Genomic DNA, 15,535 nt, shown 5'->3' on the forward strand with positions numbered 1-15,535 from the left:
CGGGGACCTAAATATCTCAGCGGTTCAGCACACACATAGTGGCTACAAACAGATTAGCCGACTGAGCTAACCTGCTTTCTTTAAAATTCATCTTTTTATGTATGTATACACACACACATAAAGCCTATTTATTGTAATAAGAATGAGGATGTTTACCTGACCGTTTTCATGAGGGAAAATCTTGGATTTTGAAGAACTTAAAAAGTAATTAAAAGTCACCTCAGAATTCGGGAAAGCTCATTTCCCGCTATCTAGAAATCAACATTTTTCCTTTCTTTTTGGGGTTTTTGTGAAAATATTTGACATCCCTCTCACCTAAATGTTAACCCAGATCCGCTCCTGATCCAGACACTTTGTTGACATGTTTAATTTGTTTATGTAAAACAATACATCAGACCACAACTATTCTCCTTGCTCTATTCATGAGTCAAACTAATACCCGATTCACACGTGAAGTTAAATTTAACAAAAAATAACAAATTGTAATTGTAACCAAGCCATCTCCCGAGTTATTCCGACTGAGATATAAAGCATTCACACGTGTCTGTAAGGTATTGCCAAGGTCGTGTAAAATTTATTCAGTGTTTATTCAATGAATCATTTTTGCCCCTACCATCAACCATAGTTTTGGAATTGTTTTCTTGAGGTATCACTAAGTTAGTTCTGTGTGATTACACCATCTTGAAAAAATGCTACGGAAAGCAATATTTGTACAAGATTGAATGTGCCCTTGGATGTTTAATCTTTGGTGTACTTCAAAAACTGTATATTGGCACAGTAGTGCTTCTGATTAATATAAATATTAATTGAGCATATTTTAGGACTGCATGCAATCATTTTATATAATGGCAGCAATACCTAGATACTTGGTGGTGGTGATAAATTCACTAGTATCATTCTTTGTATTGTCAATTTTAGAAAGCTTGTGAAGCCCATCAGTTTGATTGAAGTTATTCATTTCCTTTGAGACGTTCTAAACACCAAGAAAGATGAATGAATCAGGTAAAATATAAACAAAAATTGTTGGCAATTATAAACTTATACAGTAATATATGGCTATTATATTCCTGTAGTACCTTCCACTATTACTCATTGGAAAAGTGTAGAATTCAACACAATCTGCAACCTCCTTCCTCCCTGGGGAAAATTCCTTGTCAGACCTGGGTATTCAGCATGTAGATAAAATAGATTCATCATAGGATATTGTTTTTGTCCATTTATCTTTCATATCAACTAGAATTTATTACTACTCAGCAATCCCCGCTGGTTTTTACCACTACTACATTTACCCATTGTATTCTTGGGGCTACAAAAAAAAACAAAGCATTTGGTTTATATTTCTCACTATGCACTTCCATTATAAAGCATTTTGTACTAATAAAGAAAATAGACCTAATTTTTTTGATATGTTTTTAGATTAATTGATATTTGTATAAATTTAATTATATTGCGTTTAAATTGATTTCAAGACAATAGCTGAAATTGACTGGCACATGGTAGCTCTTTTGGAGTTTCCTAGACAGGCCTAAACCAGTAGCTTTTGTCTAATTACAAATTCTTTTTAGTATTGAATATTTTGGCTCAGTATTTTTAGTTACGTTTATGTTTAATATTCTTATTTCATTTTTTACAGATAGTGAATTAGTGTCTACATCAAAAAGAAAGAAGCAAGACCAAGGTTTGTACTGTATACTACCAAAGATGTGCTTGCACTAGCATATATTATGTACTTGAATTTGATGTTTCCTAAATAAAAAGTAGGGAGTTTTCGCAAGCTTACTAAAGCAGTAACAAATACGGTTACGTCATTAGATGTTTATTTTAACCCTTCCTCTACAGTAGCATATTTGTCACTACGTAGGCTATTCATGCCTTTTGCATGAATCAGGGATCATATTCAGCTCGTACAGTATATTGTCAAGAATGTTTTAGGCATGAACGAAGATAATAATAATGACATATTCGTATTCGTTATTGTTTTCGCAAGTTCGCGAAACCTCCCTAATAAATGAAATGAAATGAAAAGGGGAGAGGATTTTTTTTTATTTAATGCAAACTTACAGTCAGAATTCTTGATAGGACCAGTTTGCAGATAGTAGTAAGCCTCACAAGATTATGGAATACAGGAGCAACGGTGAATGAGATACAGATTTTTGAATATTTAAAAACTGGGGGAAAAAGGTGTAAAAATGGGCAGTTACTCCCCTTTTCCCCCCAGTTTTTAAATATTCAAAAATCTGTATCTCGTTCACCATTCCCCAGTTTTTCGTCAAACAACTTTTTTCTCACTTAGAAAAATCAGTTCTACAACATATCAAATTTTGTTTTGCCTCCGGATTCTGACTTTAAATCCAGACAATAATGTTTCTTTGTTTTAACAATTTTGAAATTATCTTGATAAAACAATGTAATACTGTATATTTTTGTAAAAAAAAAATAATGATAAATTTGCCTTTGTATTTTTATGTGAATGAATTTAACATTCTGAAATCATAAATGAAAACACCATTTTATATTTAAAAAAAAAAACATTTATTCATGATGATGAAGATTATTTGCATGAAGGTATTTCTATGTTTATGTTCAAATTCCATTTTCTCTTTTCTTTATAGGTAGTGGAGATGCATCAACATCAAAAAGACAAAAGGTTGACCAAGGTTTGTATTGTGAACTAAATATATAATTTACTATTGTTAAAGACAACTCGCACCAAAGCAACCACAACAAAGTAATGCGACAAGCGCAGATTGATAGATATTTCATCTCAGTTTCAAGCAGTCACAGTTTTTGATTCTACATTCAACTTTGATGTGCTGTACTTTGGTGAATGTGTTTTTACTGATGGAAAAGAATCATTTGTAAGAGCAGATCTACAGTACAGCAGTAGAAACAAGGCCCAGAAAAGAGCCATTCTTTTTGGCATTTAGAAGAATGGTTCTGTGACAAAAAATCAATGTAGGAGTGGCAAAAGTTAGGTGTTGGGGGGGGGGGGGCTTGGGAATAAAACAATTTTTCAGGGAGAAAAATAATTAGTAAACCCCTAGATTTTCATAGTTTTAACCCTTCTACCTCTCCCAAGATACTTTGAGTGATGTTCGATCATACCCACTCACCCTACTTCATCCCCCTTCATGAATGACTGGAAATGTGAGCCGACCTGTTCCACCAGTCCAAAGTGATACATTAGCAGGAAAGATCAAAAGAAGCATTAATCTTTTGTTGATATGTGCGATTTCATAAAAATTTAAAGTTAACAAACTATAAAAATAATTATTTTATTTTTTTACAGCCATTTCTGATGAAGATTTTATGGAACTTAAATCAGTTGTCTCAAAATGGTTTGACCAGCGTAGATACATCAATAAACTGAAAGTTTTCTACACAGATCTCCTTTCTCCTGCTGTGTTACATAATGCTTCTACAACAACAATTAATTTGTTGAATTGTTTAACCGATCATGATGAACTGAGTTCAACCAATCTCACTCTAATCTATGACACCATAAAAGTGAGCAAACAATTTGGCTTAGTTAAGAAAATTAAAGAACAATTGCCATCATGTCCAATTCCTGCAAATATTAAAGATACTGAAATATCCAGCTACACACCACACAGACTCAAACTAATGAAGTTGGGATCATTACTGACAGAAGATGATGTGCCCAAGATTGATCAATTGTATAATGATGCATTAAAAAAGTATGCAGACAGCTGGTGTTTAATTATGGATCTAGAAAAGAGAAGTGTAATTTGTGAAGAAAATATGGAGAAATTTATTACAAAGTTAAAAAATCTTGAACTCAAAAAAGCTGTGGATGCTCTGTGTAAAGGTATTTAATTTTTTATTCTAAGATAATATTGATTAGACTACACAAATTAATACTTCCAATACAGGTATTTTCAGTGTTTTGGAAGTAGGCCTAATTCACTGTACAGTTCATTTATAGTTTCAAATGCATCTTCAAACTCTGATAAAATGGTAAAGGTAATACATGATTGTCTATAATATTTATAGAAATATATGAACATTTTTATAAGAGTATATTTATATGCAGTAGACTATATTAATATACTAAATTTATGGTTTTGACTCCAAACATTATCATTAACCTGGTATTATAAAAGTGCATGTGTGGTCATCTTTGTCTGGACAATTACAACAATTACAACTACGGTAGTCAATAGGGTTTGTTGCACCTGCATGCTTTTAATGGCAGTGATGGCTACAGTCATCCCCTCTAGTTGTTGTTGGAAGCATTGTGGATTACTATGGCAATGGTACCCGATTCCAACATGCATGGTGTTAGTGGCAGTGATAGTTTAAACAATCATTTGTTGTTGGAAACATTATAGGGTATTAAATTAGAGCAAGGGTATTCGATTCCAAAATGAATAGTCAATCTTATGTAACAACGGTTATACCAGGTGATTGGACAAAAAAACATTAATAATTTTTTCAATTGATTTAGAAATAATTGCTCTGATGTTCTTATTGTTTAAACATAGGTAATCAGAAGGATCCTGAACATGTGATTTCATTAGACCCAGAGCACCATGAGCAGCTAAGACGAGGTATGGTGACATTTGTTATAATTAAGATACTCTTGTTAACATTGTAGGAAGCACTGTATTCTATTTAATGGCTGATTTCCAACCATTCAGTGACTGAATATGTGCTTGACAACCCTGCCTACTCAACTACTTGTTTTGTTTCTTTTTTTCTCTGCTCATGTCCAAGCCTCGATAGCAAAAGTGACATAAACACTGAATGGTGGAATCCAGTGCTGTAGAAGTTTCCAAAATTATATCATTACTACTGTATCCAACATTGTAATACAGAGCCTTGATGGATGTGCTCTCTCCTACTAATATTGCCAGTGACAATTTCCTATTCTTATTAAAGCAATCAACTCTAATTAGGAGCTTTTAAATTTTAATGTTTTCCTAATCTTCTAAACTAATTGCTGGCCAACAAAATGAAATGTATTGATAAAATGTCTTAAAATATAATATTCAAATAGTTGTACAACAAATACAAATAATAGAAATGTATTCTTGTTTGATTTTATTCCAGATATAATTATTAGAAATTTCTTGACTAAAAGGCAAAAGCAAATGTATCAGAATGTGAACCAAATGACACCAACAATCTGGCATGAACATCATGAAGTAGATATTGCAGAAGTATTCACTGAACTCATCTTAATACAATCTGATGAAGATGAAGAATTACAAGCCAAGTCAACATTAGTACAAAAGAAAGGTAGACCCACATCATTAACAGAGGTATTAGGTGTCATTAAATTAAGAGAATCTTGTAAGGTATTAATAACAGGTAAAGGAGGAATGGGTAAGACTACACTCCTTAGATATATTGCTCATCAGTGGGCTACTGATAATGTAGATAATGCCTTTGCTAATAAATTATTGTTTCTGATAAATATTAGAGACCTAAAAGCAGGTCAAAAGTTTTTAGACATAATTATGGAGAAAATTGATTGGCAAACTTTAATATTGAAGAATAAATTGCCACCCAATTCCATTGAAGATTTTCTGGTCACCCATGCTGATGAAATAGTGATTTTGTTAGATGGATACGATGAGTTAAAAAAAGGTGCTAAAGATCCAATAGATCTATTCGAAAGAACTGAATTAGGTGAATGCACCGTGTTGATGTCATCCCGACCAGACAATGTAATTAAATTTTTTAAATGGTGTAACATACATATTAAAGTAATGGGGTTCAGTCCAAGAAACAAAAAGAAATATATACATAAGCATTTTGTTTCAATTGGTAAAGCTGAAATTGGTGACTCACTAATTCGGGAGTTTGGACTTGATAAATGTAAAGATGATGGTGGTGATGATTATTATGAGGATGATAATGTTTATGCTAATTATACAAATAATGATGATTATTTTACATGGTATGGTGATGATTATTATGAGTATGAATGTTATCATACTCCTCCTGATTCTGTTGATGAGGTTCTTTTGTTTGGTGGTGATCACAAAGAAGCATTTGAATTGTGCTCATCTCCACTGTTATTGCTTAAGATTTGTACCATTTGGCAAGATAAACAGTGTCTTCCTAAAGATTTGTCAGATCTTTTCAAGGAATTATTTTGTTCCATTTTAAATCAATATCAAAACAGAGGAGGCAATGGAAGTTCTATTTTCCAGTTTGAGAGAATTCCTGAGAAATACAGACATGCCATTCAAATATTAGGAGAATGTATATATGAAGGTCTAAAGGAAAATAAACTGTCCATTGACAAATATGTTTTGTTAAACAAAGAAAATGATAAACATTTGGTACATTTAGCACTCGAACTTGGATTTGTTTATAAAGATAGCCCTGTTCAACCAGGTGATGTAAGGGAGATTTACACTACACCGCATAAATTAATTTCAGAGTCACTAGCAGGATTTTACCTGTTTGAAAAAAGCCAACAAGGGAGTTTGAAAGCTGAAGAATATGAGGTGATAAGATGTAGTGAGTATTTACAAATGACAAGAGTATTTACAATAGGATTTCTTGGTGCTGATGTTTGTAAATTGTTTAAACATTGGTTGATAATCAGGGCCTCAAATTTTTATTCTATAGCACAATGTTTGAGATATGTAAAGGAGGATTATGAAGACCATGTAGTACAAGAATTGGATAAACACATGTCCATTGAAATGAAAGAACACTGTGAGCAAATGTGCGAGTCTGTTAGAAGTGTTCTTGATGACAAAGATCTAACAAATGTGCCTTTATTTAAACTTATGAGAAAATATAATTACCTTAGACACAATAATGTAAAATTGGAGAAAGCATTTCCTTTGATAAATACATCCAATGAAGAGTCTTTGAAAAATTCTTGCAGAAGTATTGTACAAAACACAGTTGTACTACCAAGGGTATATAAAACAAACTATTTTTTAAGATACATTTCAAAATGGGAAAATAAAGCAATCAATATGTTATCAGGTGAGATGGAAAAACTAGATTTGACATATTGTAATCTCTATTTCATCAAATTAGGATTTGATTGTAGTTTATCATTTTTGATTCATTTCCTAAAACATGCAAATGACCTATATAACTTGCATATTAATCATTGGCCTACAGCTGCATCTAAATTCAATTTAGTTTTCAATGAATTGCATAAGACTCATGTAAGGTTGAAAATAAGATTTCTTGATATAAAAGAGAATGATTTGGCTTCAATTAGCGGAAGAACATTAGCTTGCCTTGTTGAGATGTCTCCACACCTGACCCGTATTGACATGAGTTATTGTAATTTAGCAGGTAGTAATATTAGTGAAATGATGGATGAATGTTGTAGGATGAATGTAGTATTGAAAGACAAGATTCTTAAATTGACAGACAATGACCTTTCAAATATTGATGGTAAATATCTTGCTAAGTTAGTAAGGGTGATTGATGAGTCTTATGCCTTCAGATGGAGTGATTACTTACTCACATCTGATATTTTAGAAAAGCTGGTTAAATCAATAGGTGAGAATGAGACATTGAATTGGAAGATGATAGACATAAGTGGAATTAACCTATCTTCAATAAGTGGAAAAACATTAGCTCACCTTTTTAAGATCTCCACACTCATGATCAATATTGACATGAGCCATTGTAATTTATCAGGTAGTATTATTAATGAAATGATGGAGGAATGCTGTAAAATAAATTTAGTATTGAAAGATGGCCTGCTTACATTGATGGGTAATGACCTTTCAGATAGTGATGGTAAATCATTTGCTGCGTTACTTGGGGTGATTTATGCGCCTTATACGTTCAAATGGCAAGATTACTCACTCACAGCTGAAGATGTAGAAAAGCTGGTTGAATCAATAGGTCAGAATGAGACATTGAATTGGGAGAGGATAGACATGAGTAGGATTAACCTATCTTCAATCAGAGGAAGAACATTAGCTCACCTTTTAAAGGCATGTACACATCTGATCCATATTGACATGAGTGATTGTAGTTTATCAGGTTGTATTGTTAATGAAATGATGGACGAATGTCATAGAATGAATGTAGAATTAAACAACAACATGCTTAAATTGGAGAGCAATGACCTTTCTGATATTAATGGTAAATCACTCACTGAATTAGTCAGGGTAATTTATGAGCATTATACTTTCAAATGGAAAGATTATTCACTCACCTCTGATAATCTGGAAAAGCTGGTTGAATCAATAAGTGAGAATGAGACATTGGATTGGGAGAGGATAGACATGAGCAGAATTAACCTATCTTCAATCAAAGGAAGAACATTAGCTCACCTTTTAAAGGCATGTACACACCTGATCTATATTGACATGAGCCATTGTAGTTTATCAGGTAGTATTATTAATGAAATGATGGAGGAATGTTGTAGGATGAATGTAGAATTAAAAGAAAACATGTTTACATTAGAAGGCAATGACCTTTCAGATATTGATAGTAAATCACTTGCAGAATTATATAGAGTAAGAATAACTATTCAGCCTAGGATTATGTGGGATGAAGATGATGACTTTTACGATTACTATTAAAAGGCAATCATGCACAATCGGAATCAACTAAAATGGAAATGGATAAGTCTGAAATGTCTTCAACAAAATTTTGACCTAAATGACAACTTTACTGTAATATAGAACATTCAATTTGACTTTCTTCTATTTTCAAATCGGAAAATTGCAACAATGATTATAAATAATGGATGGATAGTGTACAATTTAATGTATCCATGATGTATGTTTGTCGAAATTCAGTTTACTGAAACCCAGTTTGCTGAGTTAATGGCCACTTTGCCAAAACTATGTTACTTTTAAAAATGTGATGAATATCCATATTTATTTGAGTAAACCATATTTGAATAAATTCCCCCTCGAACAAGCTTCCCCTCTAGAGCCTCATTTGGAGTAAATTCTCCCCTCCCCCCAAAAAAAACTCCCCCTCCTCCCCGAAAAAAAAAGGCATTTATTTTTTTCTCAAATTTCCTAATAAACAAATCTAATGGAAGCAACATTATTCCCAACACTTTCTAATAATGTTGTACTCCAGTAAAATTACATTTTTTGTACCTGGTTGGGATCAATAATTTGTCATGATCATGTAATAACACATTTTGATGGTAATTATGTGTTGTAGTTTCTCATTTACAGTAAAAATAAGGGACGTTTGTTTAAGTATGTAGTTTTTTTGAGGAAATAACTAGATTTGCCGAATAGTACAATAATCAACATTTACCACTTCATATAAATAAAACCAAAGAGGTAATTTTTAATTTCTGTAAAGCAAGGACAGCTCATCTAACACTATCAGTCAATGGCATAAATGTTCATCAGGTTACTAATGTGAATACAAATATTTAGGATGTGTTTCTACTGATAAACATAAAATAATTGATTTTTTTTAACTGCTTTTTTTTGTGAGCGCCCACGTTGCAACTGCATTTTTTGCTTTTACAAAAGTTGGTTTTTTGCAGCAGAAATTGCGTCGCCATGTTGTTTATAAAACACGTTTTCAAAACTGTATAGTTCCTTTCTCACCAACAAGACAGTATACCTTAAGTATTTTGTCTTGTTTCACATAAATTTCAGTCAAGATGACGAGGAGGAGAATATATTGTGCGGCAAGCAGGCGAATGCTTTCGTCTGTGCTCATTGGCACAACGAGCAAACAAACGAGGAAGACAGTAGGCACAAAAGAAGAGCGGAGAGGCCTAGGCCCAATATATCCACCACAAAATAATTACAAAATGAGTAATTTCGTTGCTGCACATGTTTGTTGACGTTTTAGCTTAGGACATGAACAAGAGGATTAATCATTTTGAAAGTTTGTGCGTGATACGATCATGGTTTGACCTGGAGTTCACATATTACCTGATAATCGCTTTTTTCTGTTGCTGCTAACACACCACTTTTAAGACTTAAACTGTAGTTGATTAAAATTTCTCTAAAACATTGTGCAAGGAACTGTACAATATACTATAAAGAAAAGTAATTGTAATAGAAACCCTTTATCATTTTGGCTTCATTCTTGGGTATCGATCCAATGCTGTTTCTCACAGCTACTTTTTGGTTCTTTGTCATCACCTTGATTTGCTTTATTTAATTAGTCACTGTGTTTGTCTTTTAAAAACCAATTAGTTTAAATGATCATCATAAGAATATCAATATATTAAAGCAAGTTTTTGTGTATATTTATACACAACATGATTTGTTCAGACTTTTTCTTTTGTGTAAAAATCTATTTAAGAGTAAGTGAAAAAATATGGTAAAACAGTTTAAAATAGGGAGTAAGTAAAAAAGTATGAGGCAACCAAATCTGAGATCTTGGTTGCTGAAGGGCAACCTAATATTTCATAATTCTGTGAGGCTGGCACAGCCAAAACCAGTTGTTTGCCATTCAATTTTTTTTTTCTTTCCAGTGGGGACAGGCCCCTAGGCACAGTCATAGATGAAAACTTAAACTGAAACAAAAATACCATGCATGTTATTATCCACCAAGGCCAACAAGTATTTTTAAAGAAAACTCCAGAAACTGTTGATGTTCATATTCTCAAACTTTTTTATCAATCTGTAATTCAAAGTTTATTGACATTTAGCTTGATCTGTATTTTCTGCAACTTAAACTAATTTAAATGTAAAGAAATTAGAGCATCATAGGAAAGTTGCCCAGCGTATAATAAATAATAAGATTGACTCTTTTATTTAAGTCTTTGTATAACATAACATTCACTGCCAGTAGAAACAGAATTTCCATGTATCGCTTGTTAAGCCTACATTTACACTAGACACGATAAGGACGCGACACATTTTTTTTTTCTTCAACACTCAGCGCATTTTTATCGTTTCATTATCATGTCTAGTGTAAATAGCTTTACTTGGACAATAAATTTTCTTAAAACTTGTATCCATCTTACACAAAATAACTAAACACCTCAATCGAATAAACTCTTCCTCAAAAACCCTTCCCAACAATAAATGCCCCAGGGGTTTATTCAATGAGACTGTCAGGACCAAAAATAATAATTTTCCTATATCTAGATAACATTATTTTGATTGTCAGTCCCTAATATTGCGATCTAAAAGCACAATTTGGGTCATACTAAGCCCTATAACAACTCTCAACGCGAACTTAGGGATGTTTATGCAGGTATCCTGTCCAAGGATTTAGTCGAACCTTGATTTAAACATGTTGGACCCCTGTCGACAAAATTCTGGAGCCAAAACTGGCACATGTGTTTAATTAATTTATTCATTTCCTTTAGGTCTACATATCTTAATTAAACTTTATTAGTATTGTAAACCGTAAGTGCTTGAATAAGGGCCGCACCAAACATTTTTTTGTTGTTAAGCGCCGCTCTTGAATAAATAACACAATAAATACACAAGCATTTCTTTATAAACATTTGTTTACAATGATAGGAACTATGCTAGGCCTACTGAAGTACAGGAATGCGTAAAATAGGTAACATGGGAACAGGCATGGAAAGCCTCCAAAAATTATTAGACTTATAAGACTTTATTTGATAGGACTATTTTATTGAGTTCACAATTTTCACAAGTGTACAGACAGTATGCTAGGTAGGAGAGAGGTAGACAAATAGACTTTTACAATGCATGACAATGTTGATTCAAAATAACATGCAATATTTAAAATAGATTTTTTATAATCAATTATGGATATATTAAACATTTTTATGCAACCAAATACAATAATTTAGTTCACTTTACAAAAAAATGGAGAATGGTCATGCAGTGGCATATCTAGAAGTCTTGGAAGGGGGTGCTGTTTGGGGTGAGGGAACGAAGGTGTAGTGGGCAGGACTTGACAATGATTTTTCAGGAAGGGGGAGTGATTTTTGGGGGTGTGATTTTTGGGGGTGTGATTTTTGGGGGTGTGTACTATAATAATATGTTCATATGTCTGATATATTTTTAAATCAATAAACCAATAAATTAATTCTCATATTTGTGCAGGGTATTGTAAATCAATTTTTATCTGATGGACTGTACAGGCAATAGTTAATTAGACATTGTTATATAAAGCATTGCATGACTTCAAACTGACATAAAACAACTTTTTGTTTGATCAAATTTGTCTGAAGCTCTGTCCACACTATCAACCAAATTTTTTGTAACACATAACTGTGATGCAATTTTTTAATCTTTTTTTTAATTTACTTTTCAAAGTTTTCAAAATACTTAAAATTTTTTTTCTCTTTTTGTTGTAATTTTATATTTTATTCTTTGTAACTTTGAGTTTTTATGTTCTATTTTGATTGTTGTTCTTGTAGCAGCACGTTGAATTCCGGCTGATTAACCCAACTTATTTTTTCTCTCTCTCTCTCTGAACATTCCCAATGTTTTTTCTTCTAATATCGACCCTGATTCCAAATTCTTTTCCAATACTCAGAGCTTTTCTCAATATGATGATCCCAATGAGCTCCCTATTACAAATTTGACAGACTGTTTATCCACTATCTGTTTTAACATTAAAGCATTTTAAAAAACCTTGATCAAATGAAACAGCTTCTAACATCACTCAATGTATCCTTTGATATTCAGATTTCTTTATTAACTTCAACTGGCAGTAAAATACTGAATTGCGAGAAGTTTACAATATATACAGATAAAATTGTTATTAAAAAGTACAGAAGAGAAAAAATATTATTTGAATAAAAACGATATTTGAGTGAAAACGTGGTTCAAATATGACAACCCCCTCATCCAACTTCCTATTATTATTTTGTGTCCAATCATAGAACTCACAAAGATGGTGGAGGGGTGACCATGTATATTCGTGATAGTCTACTATTTTCTAAACGAAATTATTTTACTCTTCATCCTCTACGCGAATCTATTTTAAAAATCGTTATTATTATTATTATTATTTTTATTGAAATAGTAAGACTTCACTCAAAAAACATAGTCATTGGTTGATTTTGCAAGAAGTGCAACCTGAGAATGTAATCATCAGGCCTCCACTTCACCCATCAGCTTCCCCATTCAAGACTGTTAGATGCACTCACTGTCTGTGTGCTCTAATTGTAACATTTAAAGTAGACAAATTTGAGGTACAGCCTGTAAGATATGGGCTGTGTTATATTAAACTGTACTCTGTATATGGTTATTGCCTATGGTATTTATTAAATCTTATTACCAAATACAATTGTACCAAACATTTGTAGTAACCCTATGATTATTATTTGTTTTGTTATAGTTAAGAGCTCTACATTTAAAGAAAATGATACTGTATTACAGTGGTATGGACACTATAATGAAGAGTCAGAGAACCAACATTTTTTGTATCATTATTGTTTTTATAGTGTAATTGTATTTGGCAAAATGCATGAAATGAAATAATGCTAACTTAATAATGGACAATATTGTTACACATCACTTTATGTCTTGTAAATTTTGATTAATAAAGCTGATTCAGGTTCATTATGTCTCGTACTGTTTTGTGTCTGACTGCATCAGGCTGGAATGCATTATTGTAATAACATTTCATAAATCAAGGGGGACTTGGAAATTAATTGTGTTAGAAAGGATGTTACAGGTAGGTGATAGAGGAACACCAATGAGATGGAGGGGCATTATTGGGCGGACTCTGTGCTTTGAAATATCTTTTGTCCGGTTTCTCAACCTTTATCTTATTTTTAGGCCTAATTTAATGCTCTGCACAATCAAATTTTATGTGATAAATTTATGTGATTTGCTCATATATGGATATGATATCATATTACATCCAAATATCATATAAAATTTCATAGTGTGGACAAAACTCAATGCCAGCACACTGTTCGCCGGCCGATTTATCCCCTGCAGTGATTTGAACCTGCTATCAAGGCAAGTATTATACAGTTAGACAGTTTATACTGATCTTTGTGAGATTTATCTGGGAAAATATAATAATCCTGAACAGCAGAATTATATAAATTTGTTAATAGATGAGTGTAGTTATAATAATAATTAAGCAAATATGTTATTTACTCTGCTTTTGTTTTACTACAAAACCACAGAGAACACTGTCTTGTTATAATATCTTTGGTTTGTATGGTCTAACATAGACTTGCCACAAGTCTCTTATTTTTTTAAATTATTTTTCTCATTCTGGACAGCGCCACCAACGAGAAAGTTAATTTAGAGATAGACAGAATAATTCGAAAAAAAAAGAAATCGAGTATGGGACGCCAATTAAATTAGGTATGGCGCGCACTAAGTGCAATAAAGAGTGAGTAACCTAAAATTAGGGCCTGGAACCCAGGCTAGGTCTAACAGTATAATCATCATTGTATGTAACATGAGTAATTCTATATCTCCATAGTGTAACATTTTTACTCAAAAACCATGTTATTTATTTTGGATAAATCTAACATAATTCATCCTAACAAAATGAATCAATCTTACAAGAAGCTCAGCATTTGTTCTGTTTTCCTTCAAATTCCCATTCAAAAATAAAATGAAATTATACTTTTATTTTTAAAATATAGGTCTAATGCTACCCACAAATCAAGTAAAAAAGAGAAACTTTAAATAAATGTCAAATTCCTCATTTTAAAAAACTCCAAAAGTTAGTATGGAAAAAATAGTTTTAACTATTTTTTATTTATTTTTCACAATCTTTAACCAGGGTGGCCCAATCAGTCAAGTAGATTGGTCTCCCTTTGGGCCCTGGGTACAAAAGTTTTTAGAAAATATAGTAAAAGATTTAGCAGAAATACAACATAAAACATGAAAGCAATATAAAGATATAAATTAACATAAACAATATAAAAATATAAAATAAGAACCTAATGTAATTTTACAGAAATTTTACTACAAAAATTCTTAAATTTGTTAGCAGTAAGTGTGAGGTAAACGCCACATACAGATTATAGCAATGGTATATTTAAATTTCCCTAAATTTTTGCTTGTTTTTAGTTGAAAGCATATAACCTATCCAAATACAAGTACAGTATAATGATACAGTCTGTCGCCCCCTATGGCTTGGAATAAGTAGAGAAAGTAAGCAGAAGTATTTAAAGTTAAAATGGTTAAAACAATACCATTAAAAAAATCATAGACACAGGAAACCACTAAACTAAATTTAAACACTAGTTAATCTGGGAAAATGTTTGAACAAAATGTATAGAAACTCCATTTAAGCCAACATTCATTGGTACAAATTTTAAAACAACTGATTACTTTAATATTTCAATAGATGTAGGCCTACATTATCATTTTATTTAAATGATAAGCTGTCAAGTACGACATAAACAAGAGAAACACGAAACACAAGTAGGCCTAAACATACATGTTAAAAAAATAATTAAGAAAAACATTAGGAATAATAATAAATAATAGACAGACTTGCGTGTTTCACCCGAGAGTTTAACCTATCATTATCGGAACCCGTTTGATTAGGTCAAGAATCACCGGAGAATTTTAATTTCTCGTGAGACCAATTCTTGAATCACTCCGTATTGCGGCACTACGGGGGAGCCTTTCTCCCCCCCCCACCCCCCGTCGGGAAAAAAAGGGAGGGAATAAAT

At 32.2% G+C, this 15,535-nt stretch overlaps 1 protein-coding gene across 1 annotated transcript; it reads left to right on the forward strand.

The window, feature by feature from the left end:
• Window positions 1–863: 863 nt before the first annotated feature.
• LOC117115711 lies at window positions 864–8,732 on the forward strand. The gene is made up of 6 exons (XM_033259616.1): window positions 864–1,002; window positions 1,634–1,678; window positions 2,613–2,657; window positions 3,290–3,829; window positions 4,506–4,571; window positions 5,074–8,732. Exons 1-6 carry the CDS (start codon window positions 990–992, stop codon window positions 8,541–8,543), a joined length of 4,179 nt encoding a protein of 1,392 aa, XP_033115507.1. The 5' UTR covers window positions 864–989; the 3' UTR covers window positions 8,544–8,732.
• The last annotated feature ends 6,803 nt before the right edge of the window (window positions 8,733–15,535 follow it).

The sequence above is a fragment of the Anneissia japonica genome, unplaced genomic scaffold (assembly GCF_011630105.1).
Source record: "Anneissia japonica isolate Jap-2015-1 unplaced genomic scaffold, ASM1163010v1 scaffold3262_len730253_cov190, whole genome shotgun sequence".
Taxonomy (NCBI): Eukaryota; Metazoa; Echinodermata; class Crinoidea; order Comatulida; family Comatulidae; genus Anneissia; species Anneissia japonica.